This window comes from Cornus florida, unplaced genomic scaffold, assembly GCF_030987335.1.
Source record: "Cornus florida cultivar Cherokee Brave unplaced genomic scaffold, ASM3098733v1 CherokeeBrave_3.0.0_Hap2_Chr06, whole genome shotgun sequence".
Classification (NCBI taxonomy): Eukaryota; Viridiplantae; Streptophyta; class Magnoliopsida; order Cornales; family Cornaceae; genus Cornus; species Cornus florida.
In genome coordinates, this window is record NW_026775576.1 from 22988650 (window position 1) to 23004106 (window position 15457).

Consider the following 15457-nt stretch of genomic DNA (forward strand, 5'->3'; position numbering starts at 1 on the left):
GTCCTAGCTAATTTTTTTTTATAATTTTTTTATTGGTTATTATATAAAGAGCGTCTATCAAAATTCAACTTCTTGAAGCCCTTACTCTCTCTATATGTATACACACACACACACACACACACACAGTTACTTTTTTGGAAGGGGGGTGGGTGGGGTTGATCCTTACAAGGATTTGAGATGTAATATAACTGGGGAAAGATCAAAGAAACTACTGCAATCCTGTGTTTGATTATGTTTTGTACATAAAAGTAGGTTGAATTTTTGAAGCACTGCAGGCAAGGATAGCAAATTGACTCTTATTCCTTCCCAAAATATAATCATACAGATGAAGTACATCCTTAAAGCTCATTTCGTGTCTTATGGACTCCTACTCCCTAGAGACATTATATAATACCCATTATTGTCAACTTCAGCTACATTTTACTTTGAATTTAAGAGGTACCGATGAAGAAAGAAGTGAGAAACAAGTGCATTCTACTGTAATAACCCAATTACTACCAGTCCTTAACAGAAAGTACCACCTAAAGAGTGACATATGATGATAAAGATACAGTTGTTTTGCAGGCTCTTTTAGTTTCACGTACAAAACACATACTGTAAGAAAATGTCTTTTTAATTCGTTCTTTTCTGCACATTTATTTCCATAGTTCTGAATCTTATACTTGTATCACTATATACTAAAACTAATGCCTGCCTTATTCTAAAAATTTGTTCTTTAGCTTCGAGCAACTATAGATGTCTCAGTAGATAATATTCTCATAGTGGAAAAAATTGTAGATCTATATAGTGTCTTCTTGGCGCTCTAAAGCTTCTCTTAGAGTCGCATTCTTTGTTTGGACTGCTACCTGGGGAAAGATTTTGACATTGGATAATCTGCGAAAGAGAGGCGATACCATTGTTAACTGGTGTTGCTTATGTAAAACAGACGGTGAGTCCGTGGATCAGATTCTTATGCATTGTCCTGTGGCGTATGATTGTTGGAATCTCATATTCAGTATTTTTGGCGTTCAGTGGGTAATGCCTAAGCACTCTATTCAATTAATCAACGCATGGAGAAGATGCCCTGTTAAAGGTCATGCTCGTGATTTTTGGAGGATCGTCCCACACTGTGTTTGGTGGTGTATTTGGAGAGAGAGTAATAACATAAATTTTGAAGGAAAGGAATCGTCTCTAGCAAACTTAAAATCTCATATTCTTCGTTCTCTTTTCTGTTATGTAAGAGGCACTGCTTGCTCCTCGATTGATGATTTGTTTGATCTATTGGACTCTGTTGGTCCTTAGGTTTTTCGTTTTTGTGTATTACGGATGCATTCCCCTTTTGAACACTTTTCTAATATATTTACTTATCAAAAAAAATATATATAGTGTCTTGTTGTGGGAGTAAGTTTTGAAATGGTCTTGAGAGAGCTATCTAGCAAGGAAGTTAGCTTTGGTGCCAGAAGATTGTTGACCCAATAACTGCTTTCTGGGGGCATGTTTCACATTAGTCCTTTGAAACCTCTTTAACACAATTGCTAAACCCTACCCCTTTTTTGTTCTTTTCTTCTTCCTTCTCTTTTCTTTCCTTTTCCTTCTTTTTTATTTAGTAGATCTTGCATTGCTTACATAGCGAAATGGCTTGGCGCTCTCGTTTCTATGAATCCATTTTCCCTAATGGCGAGGATCAGCCCCAATACTCGTCTTTCTCCTCCACCTTCCTCTAATGAGTTGAATGGCTGTCTGGCGTGGTTTCAAAAGTGAGTTTTCAAAGAACCTTTGCTTGTGGCCTTACTTACTTATGGCATTCACTTTTCTTTTTCTTTTTATGATAAGTAAGATTTCATAAAAGGCGCTCAACAGGGAGCGATCCCAAAAGACTACCCAAGACACCAAAGGCGACAATTATTGCTTTAAGCTATTCACAAAATCCAAAAGATTTCCCAAACATTTGCAATTGTACCCATGAACCCAAAAAAATAAAGAATACAATATCTTGTATTTGAGATACCAATTAGGGGTCTCCTCACCCTCGAAGGATCTCCTATTTCTCTCACACCACAAGCCCCATCTTTAACAAAGGGGAGTGGCCCTCCAAACATCCTTGGCTCGGCTCTCCACTAGACACCCTCTCTCCAAGCCTCAATCAAATCCACTGTGGATCATGGGAACACCCAAGGCATGCCAAACGCAATAAAAAACATAGCCCAAACATCTCAAAGTGACCACAGTCTATGGATAAGCAATGAGCTGCTTTTTCCGACTCCTTGTCGAATTCTCTTCCATTCTTGTTCCTCTATCCATCGATGACTAGGATATAATCACTGCTGCCAAGAACTGCATTGAAGGACTCTGCACACTGTGTCAGCCTCTGGGCAGTGCAGAAGAAGGTGATTCACGGATTCCTCCGTCTTCTTACACATACAGCACCAGTTAACCACAATTTGTTGTCTCCTCCTGAGATTGTCAAAGGTAAGAATACTTTTGTGAGCGGCACACCACACAAAGAAAGCCACCTTCAATGGGTTTTCGACCTCCAAATTGCCTTCCGCGGAAAAGAAGGACCTTGGATCTCCGAAAGGCTGTGATAGAAAGCATTAACCTCAAACACCCCTCTTGGAGTACCCACCCGCACCATCTCATCCATTCCTGCCCCCTACACCACCTGGCTATAAAGCAAGGCTAAGAACTCTGCAACCTCCGCAAGCTCCCAATCATGAAACTCTTTATGAAAATGCACATAATTGTCAACAACCAAAGCATGTCTACTCGAAGAGATCCTGAATAACAGAGGAAACCTATGAGACAAAACAAAGTCGCTACACCAGCGATCCTCCCAAAACCTGAGGTGGCTCCCACTCCGAACTCTGAATCAGATACTTTTGGTAGTGCATTAATGTTCATTAGTGCATAAATGTTCACTTAAGAGCAGGTGCATGCTCTTTAGTATATTTATGTGTGTTAGTGGGTTTTTTTTATATATTTTATTATTATTTTTTATCACATATATATATATATATTTATTATATAAAAAACCCTATTATAGTTATTTTACTTATCATTTTATTGTTGGTGCTGCTGCTTGGCTCTTTCACGGTATTTGCAAGAATAATAACCCACAAGATCTTAAGACAAAAATTAGAACATGTGTGTGTGTGGTGTTTATATATATATATATATTTATATAAAAGAATTCATGTTATAGTAATTTTACTTATCATTTTGTTGTTGGTGCTGCTGCTTGGCTCTTTCAAGGTTTCTGCAAGAAAAATAACCCCTCAAGATCTTAAGACAAAAATTAGAATATTTGTCCTACAAATCGTTGTGGATATATAAAGACACATGTCTTTGACAATAAACAAAATGCTATTTTTTAGCTTAACTTATATTTGCTTAGATGAAATTTTACCCAGGTACAATTTCAACTAGAATTGATAGTTGTTTACTTTTATTCTTTTCTTTTGCTTGTTCAGCCTTTGGCACGGATGGGCGCTACTGTAATGGGAGTTGATGCTGTGGAGAAGAACATCAAGATTGCTCGCCTTCATGCGGTATGGTTAGTTCTAATATAGAACAAGGGAAAATATTAAGTCTATACATATATATTTTTATGTGCATGTATGATCATACCAAACAATAGGAAATTAGTAATAGAAATTATCAAGATAAATCGGAATCCTTATCAGAAGCTAGGATGCCACTATATATTTCCTTGCTATTTCTAGCCATGTTAATTTTGGTGTTTTCCATTGCCCTAGTGCTCTTCAGCCTGTGCAGTTATTTGTCTTTGTTACATTACTCGAAACAGAATTATTTGAATAGGTTTTTCACTCAATTTATCATCAGTTGGTACTAATTGTACCATCTTGAATTTTTATTTTCTAGTTTTAAATGTGTTCATTCCTAATATTTTTCTTATTGACATACCCATTCTACATTGTCATTTTGTTTATATTTATTTTGTGGGGTATCTTTTTTCTTAATTACCTAATATTTTGTTCATGAAGCATGGTCGGCCCAATAGGCATTCTATAACATGTTTTATAAGATGTTCTATAACATTTTCCTTTCAACTTTATATATACGTTGGTCATAATATAAGTCTAATGCATTCCTCTACTTAAGCTTTTGAGATAGGGCGATCCTATATCTCCGTTTTTATTCCTTATTATTATGGAGGCTCTCAGCACATTGTTGGGGCAGTGGGTCTAGGTTTTATTAGGGGCTTTAGGGTCGGTAGAGACTCGGGTCATTAGATGAAGATCTCTCATTTACGGTTTGCGGATGATGCCTTGGTTTTCAGTGATGTGTCCTAGTTAAGATATTTGAGGTGTGTCCTGGTATATTTTCAGGTAGTTTCTGGTTTGAAAATTAATGTACGAAAGAGCATGCTTGACCCTGTAGGGGAGGTTCAGGACACCGCATCTCTTGCTGCAGTACTTTGGGTGTGGGGTGGGGCTCTTTTCCTATCCGCTATTTGCATTTGCCGTTGGGTGCTCCGTCAAGGGGGGTAGGAGGTTGGGATCCTGTGATTGAGCGATTTGAAAGGAGACTGGCTGGTTGGAAGAAGCAGTATCTTTCGAAGGGCGGGAAGGTTACTCTTTTGAAGAGTACGTTGTTGAGCCTCCCTACATACTTTCTCTCCCTTTTTCAGGTTCCCGCCTCGGTAGTTGAAAGGATTGATAGACTTCAACAGGAACTTCCTTTGGAGTGGACAGGGGGATTAAGTGTGCAAGCCAATTTCATTGGGAGGTCTGGGCATTAGGAGGTTGGCTCTTTTCAACTGGGCTCTTTTGGGAAAGTGGTGGTGGAGATTTGGAAGTGAGCGCCATCGCCTTTGGAGGAAGGTTGTTGTGTGCCTCTACGGGGAGGAGAGAGGCTGGTGGTCCTTTGATCCGGTCAGATTCGCCGGAGGTGTGGGTGTTTGAAAATTCATTCGTAAGGGATGGGATGAATTTTCTAAGCATATTAGATTCAAAGTACGAAATGGCAGAGGAGTTCGGTTTTGGGAGGATTTTTGGTGTGGTGATTGCTTGTTGGCTCGTTCCTTTCCCAGGCTTTTCCGGATTGCCGTGTATAGGCATGCTTTGGAGGCCGACTGTTATATGCTCGATAATGGTAGGCTCACGTGGGATATGTGTTTTCAGCGTTCCTTTCAGGATTGGGAGTTGGATGAGGTTGCAAGTTTGTTGGAGCTGTTGTACGGACGTGAGATAGATGGTAGTGGCACTGACTCTCTGGTTTGGGTGCCTTCCTCTTAGGGGAGATTCGAGGTTTGTTCCCTATTCCTTTGTCTCTTTGATTTTCATGGTTCTAATTTCCCTTGGAAGACGGTATGGAGTTCCAAGGCTCCCCTCAGAGTGGCCTTCTTTGTCTGGACTGTTGTTTGGGGCAATATTTTGACCCTGTATAATTTGAGAAAGAGAAGACAGATTAGTCTATTGGTGTTGTCTGTGCAAGAGGAGTGGGGAGTCTGTGGATCACCTTCTTTTGCATTTCCTTGTAGCTCACGACTGTGGGAGCTTTATCTTTGGCCTTTTCGGCGTCCACGGTCCTCGAGGTGTTTGATTGAAGCTTGGCGAGGCTGTAGTGTGGGAGCCCACACCCGTGAGTGTTGGAGGGTGGTTCCCCTTTGTGTTTGGTGGTGCTTATGGAAGGAGCAGAATAGAAGATCTTTTTGAAGGGAAGGAATCTTCCTTAGGGGCTTCGAAGTTTCATATTATTAGCTCTCTTTTTAGTTGGGTTTTGGGGAGAAATTGTATATCCATTGATGAGTTCATTAATTTTTTGGGTTCGGTGGGTCCTTAGGACCTTGTCTCTGGCTTCGTCCTCTGTATAGCTCTTGGGACACGTTCCCCGTTTGAACGCTTAAAAAAAAGAATAGCATGGAAAAAAGAATTCATGTAGTCGACCTTTATTTGTCTTGAAATAAAGGCAATGATGATGATGATGAAAAAGCTGTAGACAATATGACATAGAGAACTTTATCGATTTGTTGATGCTCTTGTGAATATATGCAAATCACAGGCAATCAAAACTATGCCTGAGATTATAGCTTACCAAAAAATTTATAATCAATCTCAATATAAGTAATTCAAGAAATCTTGAGGGAATTAAATTATAAATGAAACAATGACATAACATTACTCATGATATTGAATCGTGTATATCGCTCCCTAAGTTAATGGCTTTCAAAATAAAGAAAATTAAACTTTTTAACCTTTCTACCGTTTTGGTGGTAAACATTGACAAACATGTAAAAGAAAACCAATTTGGAGCATCCAATATAACATTCAATAGAGAGAAACATGGTCTAGTCCAACAAAATTGATAACGTAGAAATCAAGCAAAATAACTAAATACAGAAATTTTTTTGAGCTCTACCATCATGACCAATATTGCCTAGTCTTTGCTCAATACTAATCAAGGTGACTGCATTGTTGGTTTACCTAGTGTGGTCCCCATTAATCAAGAGTGCGCTTAGAGTAGTAGACTGGATATAGTCCTAAATTCCTAATCTTTGGCATTATTTGTACTAAGTGGCCGCTCTCAGGATTTGAATCCTCATTCCCACGCTTGATTGACTGAACTTTTGCCATAGCACCATGCTGTGGAGTAGACTGCATCTTTGTTAATTCTATAGTTTGTTGGTAGTTCTTTATTGTTGAGAATGTTTTCGACTGATTAATTGGTTGTTGTGTTAAAATATCTTTCCGAACTACTCTGAAGTGATACACAAGCATGTTTTCTCATTCACCTATTCTTTTGTCTCCTTGTTTCATTTATGTTTTACTCATACCCGCCTCCCCTCTCAAAACACTGGGCATATGCCTACCTACACAACAAAAATATTTTTCCTATTAATTCTCACATTCTAAATTATTTGTGGGGTTGGTATTCTTTAATTTTGAGTCGTCACTGCTGTTATAATAATCCAAATGAATCGTCGTTCATACACCAGAGTTTGTGGTGATTAGGGTTTACTTTAATGAGTAGATTGTTACCATCTATTGAATTATGCTTTAAACTCTAACGTGGAAACTTATAAGCCTTGCTTACTTTCTAGGATTTGGATCCAGCGACTTCAGCAATCGAATATCGTTGTACAACAGCTGGTACACCGTATATGTCAATTTTGTTTGTTTTCTTTGATATAATCTGTTTGTTCAAATATTTACTCCTACATCAATATTGTACTACTGCATTTACATATGTTGCATCCTTTGAATTGGCTGACCGCTATTTTTGAACAAGACTTTTTAAAAAGAAAACTTTTAAGGTTTTAAGTATCATATGATCATTGTGTTCCATTTTCTAGAATACAATCTACAATCTTGAAGAAATGAAGCCTTACCACATCTGGAGCCAGTTTGTACTACTTTCTTTGAGTTTCCCTGCACCATGTGGACTGCAGTTCTTGATATATATATATATATATATATATATATATATATATTTGTCAAGTTCTGGTTGCAAGTATGGGTTGCTGAATTCAATATCAACCATTTTGATTGCTAGATTTTTGCTTCAATTTGAGCAAGCTGTTAAAACACCAAGAAAAGGCCAGGCATTGCAACTCTGTGACACCAGCTTATTACCCTTGGCTCTTGTATAAGGAGTACATTCTTGTAAAAAGAAAACCTTGACATGTGAAGATATAGGCATACCACATTTTGTTGTTTAAATGCAAATGCGCCAGGGTGTAGCAAATGATCCGTGAAGCTTCGATTGTATTCATTTTTTTTTAAAAAAAAAAAAAAAACAAAAGTGGGAAGATCAATGTCCAGCTTGCAAACAATCCCCCAGCACTTCGCTTTTGATCCTGGAATCCACACACTCACTGGCAACCAAAACGGAATCCAAGATCTGGTGACCTCCGACAAAAGCATTTTGAGAATCTGAAATCACCTCATCCATGACCCTCCTCAAGCGAATGGCTAGGACTTTAGCAAAAAGCTTATAGACAGCACCTGGCGCACTGGGTCTGATCTAGTGGCGGTGATGGTAGTGCAGTGGGGGCGAAGAAACCCACCTGGCGCACCTCAGGGTCAATGAATCATGAGGGAGAGACGCGTGAGAGAGAAGTTGGGGATGTTATTTTTTTGAAATTACATAAATATCCACCTTTTTATGAGCTGGCTGATTCTACTGAGGTTAGTTTCTGTCCAAAAAAAAAGGGGGAGAAAGCTTATCCTTCCCTTGAAGGAGGGGAGGTTAGCTTTCCCCCTATGTTGTAGCTAGCAAGGATTACAATAATAATTCACAAGTATTTTACTAGATTAAGCAAGACTAAAAAGGTTCATTCAAACCACCTTTAATAACCAAAGAATTGCCCATCTGTAGATAGTTTGTTGGATTTTGTTGACAACTTATCGTTGTAATGTCGCATCTTGCGTTTCTTGTTTGCTTTGTTAAGGGTTCGCTCCCCACTGAGCGCGTTTGTTAATACATTTTTACTTATCAAAAAAAAACCATAGATGCATAAACATAAAAAGGAATTTTTTTTAAATTGTGTTTGTTTGAGTTGAGTAGGTCTGAAGGTTTTCCAAGCATCCTTATCAGAGAAATTTTTGTTACTGTCTGCCTAAATCGCAGAATCTTCTTTATTTGGACTATAATTCAACCCCTCATGCACCGTTGAGTGGATTTCCTCCCAATTAGGATTACTGCAGGCCACTTCCAGCAACCATTTTCAATACGGTCAGTAGGCCTTGGGATTGAACCACATTGCAACCAAAATTTGTTACCTAGGCCTCAAAATTCGCCATCTCTCCAATGGAAAACAACTCTTCTTAATTTGTCTTTGCAACTAAAAGCTACCTTGAAATAGAGGAGCACACACCTACAATACCTCAATTGCTTCCTCAGCTCCACATAGGATGTTATCAAGAAAGAGAAGATGTGAGCGAGATATCCACCGTGCCACTTATCCAACTAAAAAGCCCATCATTGTACATCTTGATCATGATCAATATTCTACAATTGAGCTTCTGAGAAAAGTAGGGGTCATTACCTAGTGGGGTCCCCATTAATTGAAATTTGAGGTGTGGGAGTGTGAAACTACATGGATCTGACCTTTGACATCTTTTTTTTTTAAAAGTAAAAATGTAGTAGAAAGCGTTCAAAAGGAGAACACATACCAAGAATACACAAAGGCCAAAGCCTAGAAAAAGAAAAAAAAGAGGGATTTAAGGACCCAAAAAGCCCAAAAGATCAACAATCTCCTCTAAAAAAGTACAATATCTCCCCATCCCCCATTAGAAAAGACAATAATGCGGTATTTTGACATTCCTATGGGAGACTCCTCCCCATCAAAAGATCTACTATTCCATTCCTTATAGATGCACCACAGAACGCAAAGGGGTGCCACCCTCCAAAAATGATGAGCGTGAGAACCCACACCACACCCTCTCCAAGAGTCAATCAAACCTCTCGAAGACCGGGGCATGACCCACTGCATACCAAACAGACCAAAAATCAAACTCTAACAGTCGTGAGCCACAAGGCAATGCAAAAGAAGATGATCCATTGACTCTCCATCCCTCTTACACATGAAACACCAATTGACCGTTACCTGTCTTCTCCTTCTTAGGTTATCAAGAGTCAGAATCTTGCTCCAAATTGCAGTCCAAACAAAAAAAGCCACCTTGAGGGGAGCCTTTGAGCGTCAAACCGTGTTCCGAGGAAAATCAGCCCCTGAGAGGCAGCAGAAAAAGGATTGGATATCAAATCTCCCTTGTGGGGAGGGCACCTAAATAAGGGAATTAACGCATCCCCCATCCAGCGTATGTCTATACAGCAGATCCATCAAGTCAGAAACGTCGTCCAATTCACAACCATGAAACTGTTGAAAACGCACATCCCAAGTGATCCTCTTGCTATCAAGCCAATAATAGCTAGCCACCCAAGCATGTCTATCAACGGCAATCATGAAAAGCTTGGGAAACGAAGAAGCCAACAAATGCTCGCCACCCCATAAGTCCTCCCAAAACCAAGTGTCGTTGTCATCTCGAACTCTGAATCTGATATGTTTGGAAAATTCATCCCAACTCTTTTGAATAAACTTCAAACACCAATGCCACCGGAAAATCTAACCACTCGGGAACACCACCCACCTCTCTTCTCCCCAAAGCGGCATGAGATGACCCTCCTCCATAACCTATGGCGATCACCTCCAAATCTCCACAACCACTTCCTTAGCAGAGCGTTGTTAAAAGGGATCCCCCTCTTGACACCCAAGCCACCCCACACTTGCTCCCACCAAACAAGATGATATTTAAACTCATCCCCCAATCCACCGCAGAGGAAATTATGCTGGAGCTTCTCAATCCTTTCAGCTACGGAGGTCGGGATCTGAAAGAGAGAGAGGATATATGTAGGAAGACTTAACAACGTGCTTTTTATGAGGGTGACCTTCCCACCTTTAGAAAGACACTGCTTTTTCCACCCGACAAGCCTCTTCTCAAACCTCTCAATCACAGGTCCAACTCCCCACCCTTCTCGACGGCAAACCCAAATAAGAAATGGGGAAAGAAGGAACTCCACACCTAGGATCGCGGTAAGATTGGCAATGTCCTGCACCTCCCCCACCGGGACTAAGGAGGTCTTCCCTGCATTCACTTTTAGGCCAGAGATAGCCTGAAAGCAAACCAAAACACACTTCAAGTATCTCAGCTGGGACACATCTTCACAAAACACCAAAGAGCATATGGGAGATCTTGAGCTGATGATCCAAATCTCTGCCCACCCTGAACCCCTAATGAATCCCAAGTCCACAACCCTCCTCATCAACCTCTTGATAGCCTCCATGACAATTATGAACAAAAAGGGAGAGAGAGGATCTCCCTGTCTCAATCCCCGAGAACTGCCAAAGAAGCTAAACAGAGCCCGTTCACCAAAATAGAAAACCTCACAGATGAAATGTAGAACTCAATCCTCCTCCTCCATCTCTCCCCAAACCCCAACCTCTCCAACATACACAACAAGAAACTCTAACTGACATGATAGTAGGATTTCTCAATATCAAGCTTACAGAGAACTCCTGGAATGCCACTAGGGCTGTAAATGAACCAAGCGTTCGACAAATAGCTCGAGCTCGGCTCGATAATAGCTCAATTCATGTTTGTTTACTTAGAAAACGAACCAAACCCAAACAAAATTTCTAGGCTCATTTCATAAACAAACCAATCTCAAACAGACCCCTTTTCAACTCGTTTGTTCTTGAACATGTTCGTGAACAAAGTTCGTTAACGTGTTCGCAAATATGTGTGTATATATATAAATTCATACATTAATTAATAAGTGAAAATTCATTTAATTTATATAATATTCATTTATATATATATAAATTCATACATTAATTAATAAGTGAAAATTCTTTAAATTTATATAATATTCATTTATATATAAAGCCCAATAATTTTAACTAAAATCCATTTATTATATAAGGCCCAAAAATATAATGAACTAGCACAAATTAAGAATTTAAGACGGCCCAAATTTAAGCCCATATTGTGAAGCCCATCTATATATATACATGTCTCATCTCAATACAACCCTAAAAGCATCTTCAAAGGCGGCATATTTTTGAAACTAAAATCATCGGTTCTCTCCTCTCTCCTCTCTCCATGTCATGATCGTAGCCATCGAACACCCCTTCCCAAGCATACAACAACCACAGCAACGTTAAACTGGACGATCACAGACCATATTCTCTCGCATTTATTGTTCTCTCTTATCTGTTTTTTTTCCCCCCTTGTAAGTCTTTCTCATCTGGTTTGTTCTCTTCATATTTGCTTGAATGAAGTCAATATCCATGGGTAATATATACATATAAATTCATATAACATACATATGCAGTGTGATTTTTTTTTTGGGAATCGAATGATTTGATTTTTTTTTTTTTTTTTTTTTTTTGTTGAGCCTTACCGAGCTCGGTCAAAGGCAGTTACAGCTTTATCGAGCTCGAGCAACCCTTTGGCTGAAACGAGCTGAGCCTGAACACTCTAAAGCTCGGCTTGGCTCATTTACAGCCCTAAATACCACTACTCAATCTAGAGTTCACACACTTACTGGCAACAAGAGTAGAATCCAGAATTTGATGACCAACGATAAATGTATTTTGGGATTATGAGATAACTCCATCCAAGACATCCCTCCATCTAAGGACTTTAGCTATAAGTTTGTACACACATCTCCACCAAACTAATATGTCTAAAATCTTTGATGTTAGCAGCCCTATCTTTCTTGGGAATGAGAGTGATGGAAGCTATATTCAAAGATTTCTCAAACTGCCCATGAGAATGGAACTCCTGGAATGTCCCCCTCACCTCACCCCTGACCAAACCCTAACTTTCCAACAGGAATCTCATAGTGAAGCCATCTGGCCCTGGGCTTTGTTGCCATTACAGTTTTTTAGCGCCTTCAACACTTTATCTTTTGTGAATGGAATTTTCAAACCATCTCTATCCATATCAGAAATCAAATCGGTCTCCACCTGTAGGTCTCAGTGTAAAGTCTCTAATAGTACAAGGCAATCCCCCTACACACCTCCTCCCCTCTGCACAAATCCACCCCATCAACACGAATCCTCCTAATGTGATTGCCCCTCCTTTGAGCATTGGCCAGCCTATAAGAGAACCTTGTATTTTGATCACCCTCTTTGAGCCATAAAGCCCGAGACTTTTGATGCCTCTAGTTCTCCTCCGAAATAGCAATCTCAGCAATCTCCATCAACATTCCGCTCTCCGATGCATCTGAGTCTCCACAATACCACCCGTTCCTTCCACCCGATCAATCTCTGCAATCTCAGCAAGGCCCCTGTTCTTCCTCCACTCTAAATTTCCAAACAACTCCTTATTCCGCCTTTTAATTTCTGCCTTCAAGAACCGAAGCTTTCCTGCCAAAATGAAACTCGAAGTACTGATCACTATGGGCTCATCCCACCAAGAAAGGACTTTACCTTGGAAATCCTCCGCTTAAAGGCACATGTTCTCAAACCGAAAGGGGGTACTCTGGGATCTCAACCCCCCACAATCCAAGACCAATGGAATATGATCAAAAACCGGTCTAGCCAAGGGTATATCAGGAAACCTCTCCTCCCAATCCCAGGAAACCATGAATCTATCCAACCGAGAAAGAGTAACAGTCTCCCTACAGCTAGACCAAGTGAAAGCCGCACCCTCCATTGGCAAATCAAAAAGGTGATGGTTGTCAATGAACTCCGAGAACTACTCCATGGCTGAAGACCATCTTCCTCCTGTAGATCTCTCCGATGGGGATCTAACCACATTAAAGTCCCCACCAAAACACCACGAGAGGGCCTACAACTCCCTTACAAAGCCGAGCTTGTGCTAAAGAATGTGTCTCTCCCCATCATCCACCGACCATACTAAGAAAAGTAATAAGTCTAGAGGTAAGGGGTTCGACAGGAGTTGGGAGATTGGAAATTCATTCGAAATTGTTGGGATGAGTTTTCAAAGCACATTCACTCTAAATGGCAGGAGTATTTGGTTTTGGGAGGATCTTTGGTGCGGGGACCATTCTTCAGATTGCATTTACCCGAGGCTCTTTAGGATTGTGACGAATAGGCATGCCATGATTGCTGACTGCTATCACCTTGATAGTGGAGGGCTGACATGGGATGTACAGTTTGTTAGGCACTTCCAGGATTGGTTGTTAGCGGACATCTTTGATCTTCTGGCAATGCTATATCAGCAAAGGGTATAGGGCATAGGGACTAACGAGTGGATTTGGGATCCCTCTTCTCAGGGGAGATTCGGTGTGCGCTCCTATTACTTGAGATCGGTGTGTGCACAAACTCTTCCTTTTCCATGGAAGGCCATGTGGCACACCAAGGCCCCCTTGAAGGTAGTTTTTTTTGCTTGGACAGTGGTCTTGGCCCGGATCCTTATGATGGACACCTTGCGGAGGGGGCAGATCCTAGTGAACTTGTGCTTCATGTGCAAGAGGGATGAGGAGTCGGTGTACCATCTCTTTCTTTATTGCCTAATGGCTCGAGATTGTTAGGATATGCTTCTAGGCATTTTCAAGGTTCAGTGGGGTAATGCCTCTCTCTACGAGGAGTGCTCTTGATGCTAGGTTTTTTTTGGGGGTGGGGGCTGGTTGGAACTCAGGCTTGAGTTGCTTGAAGGGTTGTGCCCTTGTGCTTGTGGTGGTCTTTGTGGAGGAAGAGGAAATTCCTACTAGTGTGCTTAAGTTATCTATACTTCACACTTTAGTTTTTTGGCTTTGGGGGAGAAATTGTAAATCTATGGGGGGGAGATAGTGGATTTTGTGGATACATTGGGTGTTTAGGGGCCCTATTTGGCCCTTGTGTAGCTTTTGGGATGAAAAAACACTTATGCTCGATTGATTCTCATCCTTGGCCTGCTATGTGGGACATTTGACTTGGACGCTTCTGAATGCATGTTACTACAAAAACATTTTAAAAATTTAGGGGTGCCAGCAGGTTACTAGTGTTACAGAAGTGAACTGGTTGCCAAGACTGTTAAATTATACTGTTACCATTGAAAAAAGTACATATCAGCTTTTTCTTGCATGTTGCTTGTTCTATTTTGATATTATGTATAAAATATAATAACGTCATTTCGTTTGGGCCTTTGGAGAAGGTAACATGGAAGAGGCGGTGTTGAAGAGACAAAGAAGATTGCAAGTGGTAGTTTAAAATTATCAAAAACAAATTGAACTGGAATTTTTTTGTAACTGATATATTAGCCTCAGAGGAGGAAATCATACTGTAACTTGTTTCATTTTTTTATTTGATTGTTGAATGCAAGAGAATATGGGGAGTGTGTCAAAAGATTGTCAAAACTCTTGAAGCTTATGGAACTTTCCTAGTATATTGGTCAAATGTAAAACTTCCCAATTGTCAATACTCAGCCACCCATTATGTATAATTTGTTAGTTATAATTATTGACCATGATATAGTGTTCTTAATTGGAGATATAGGGAGAAAAAACCGGTTAAGTTGGTGATGACCTAATGTGGGAGCGATCTTTTCTCGAGGCGGCGAGGCTCCCTTGGCTTAACCTTAGCAGCGAGATTGAATGTTTTTCAATTGGCGAGGGTAGAGTGTTTAGGGTTGATCATCACAGTACGAAGAGCTGCGAAATTGTTCTGAAATCATGCCTTGTTGGACGCTTCGATAGAGATGTGGGAAGTATCGAGAGGATTGAGATGTTGGCGTCAAAAACTTGGCAGATCTCGTGTGGGGTGGTGGTTTCCCCCTAGCCTAATCGCCTTTTTCTGTTCAGATTGCTATCGGAGGATGAGGCACAAAGGGTCTTGCTCTCTGGAAAGAAGACATGGGGAGATGCTACCCTATCAATCGACGTTTGGTACTTTGCGGTAGGATGTTAGGCAGTGAGACCAAGAGACAGGAGAAGAAGGGTGGTGTTGTACGGCCTACCCTTTCAGCTATGGTGTTAGAAGTTGTTTGAAGCCATAGGGGATATGTGC

The 15457-nt window shown here is 40.4% G+C and overlaps 1 protein-coding gene across 1 annotated transcript in view; it reads left to right on the top strand.

The window, feature by feature from the left end:
* LOC132311189 (ubiquinone biosynthesis O-methyltransferase, mitochondrial-like) overlaps positions 1-15457 on the top strand; it is a 53333-nt gene that overhangs the window by 21549 nt on the left and 16327 nt on the right. Inside the window, exons 4-5 of the mRNA XM_059808981.1 lie at positions 3450-3527; positions 7043-7091. Coding sequence (XP_059664964.1) covers positions 3450-3527; positions 7043-7091 — 127 coding nt within the window. The remainder of the gene's footprint in view (positions 1-3449; positions 3528-7042; positions 7092-15457) is intronic.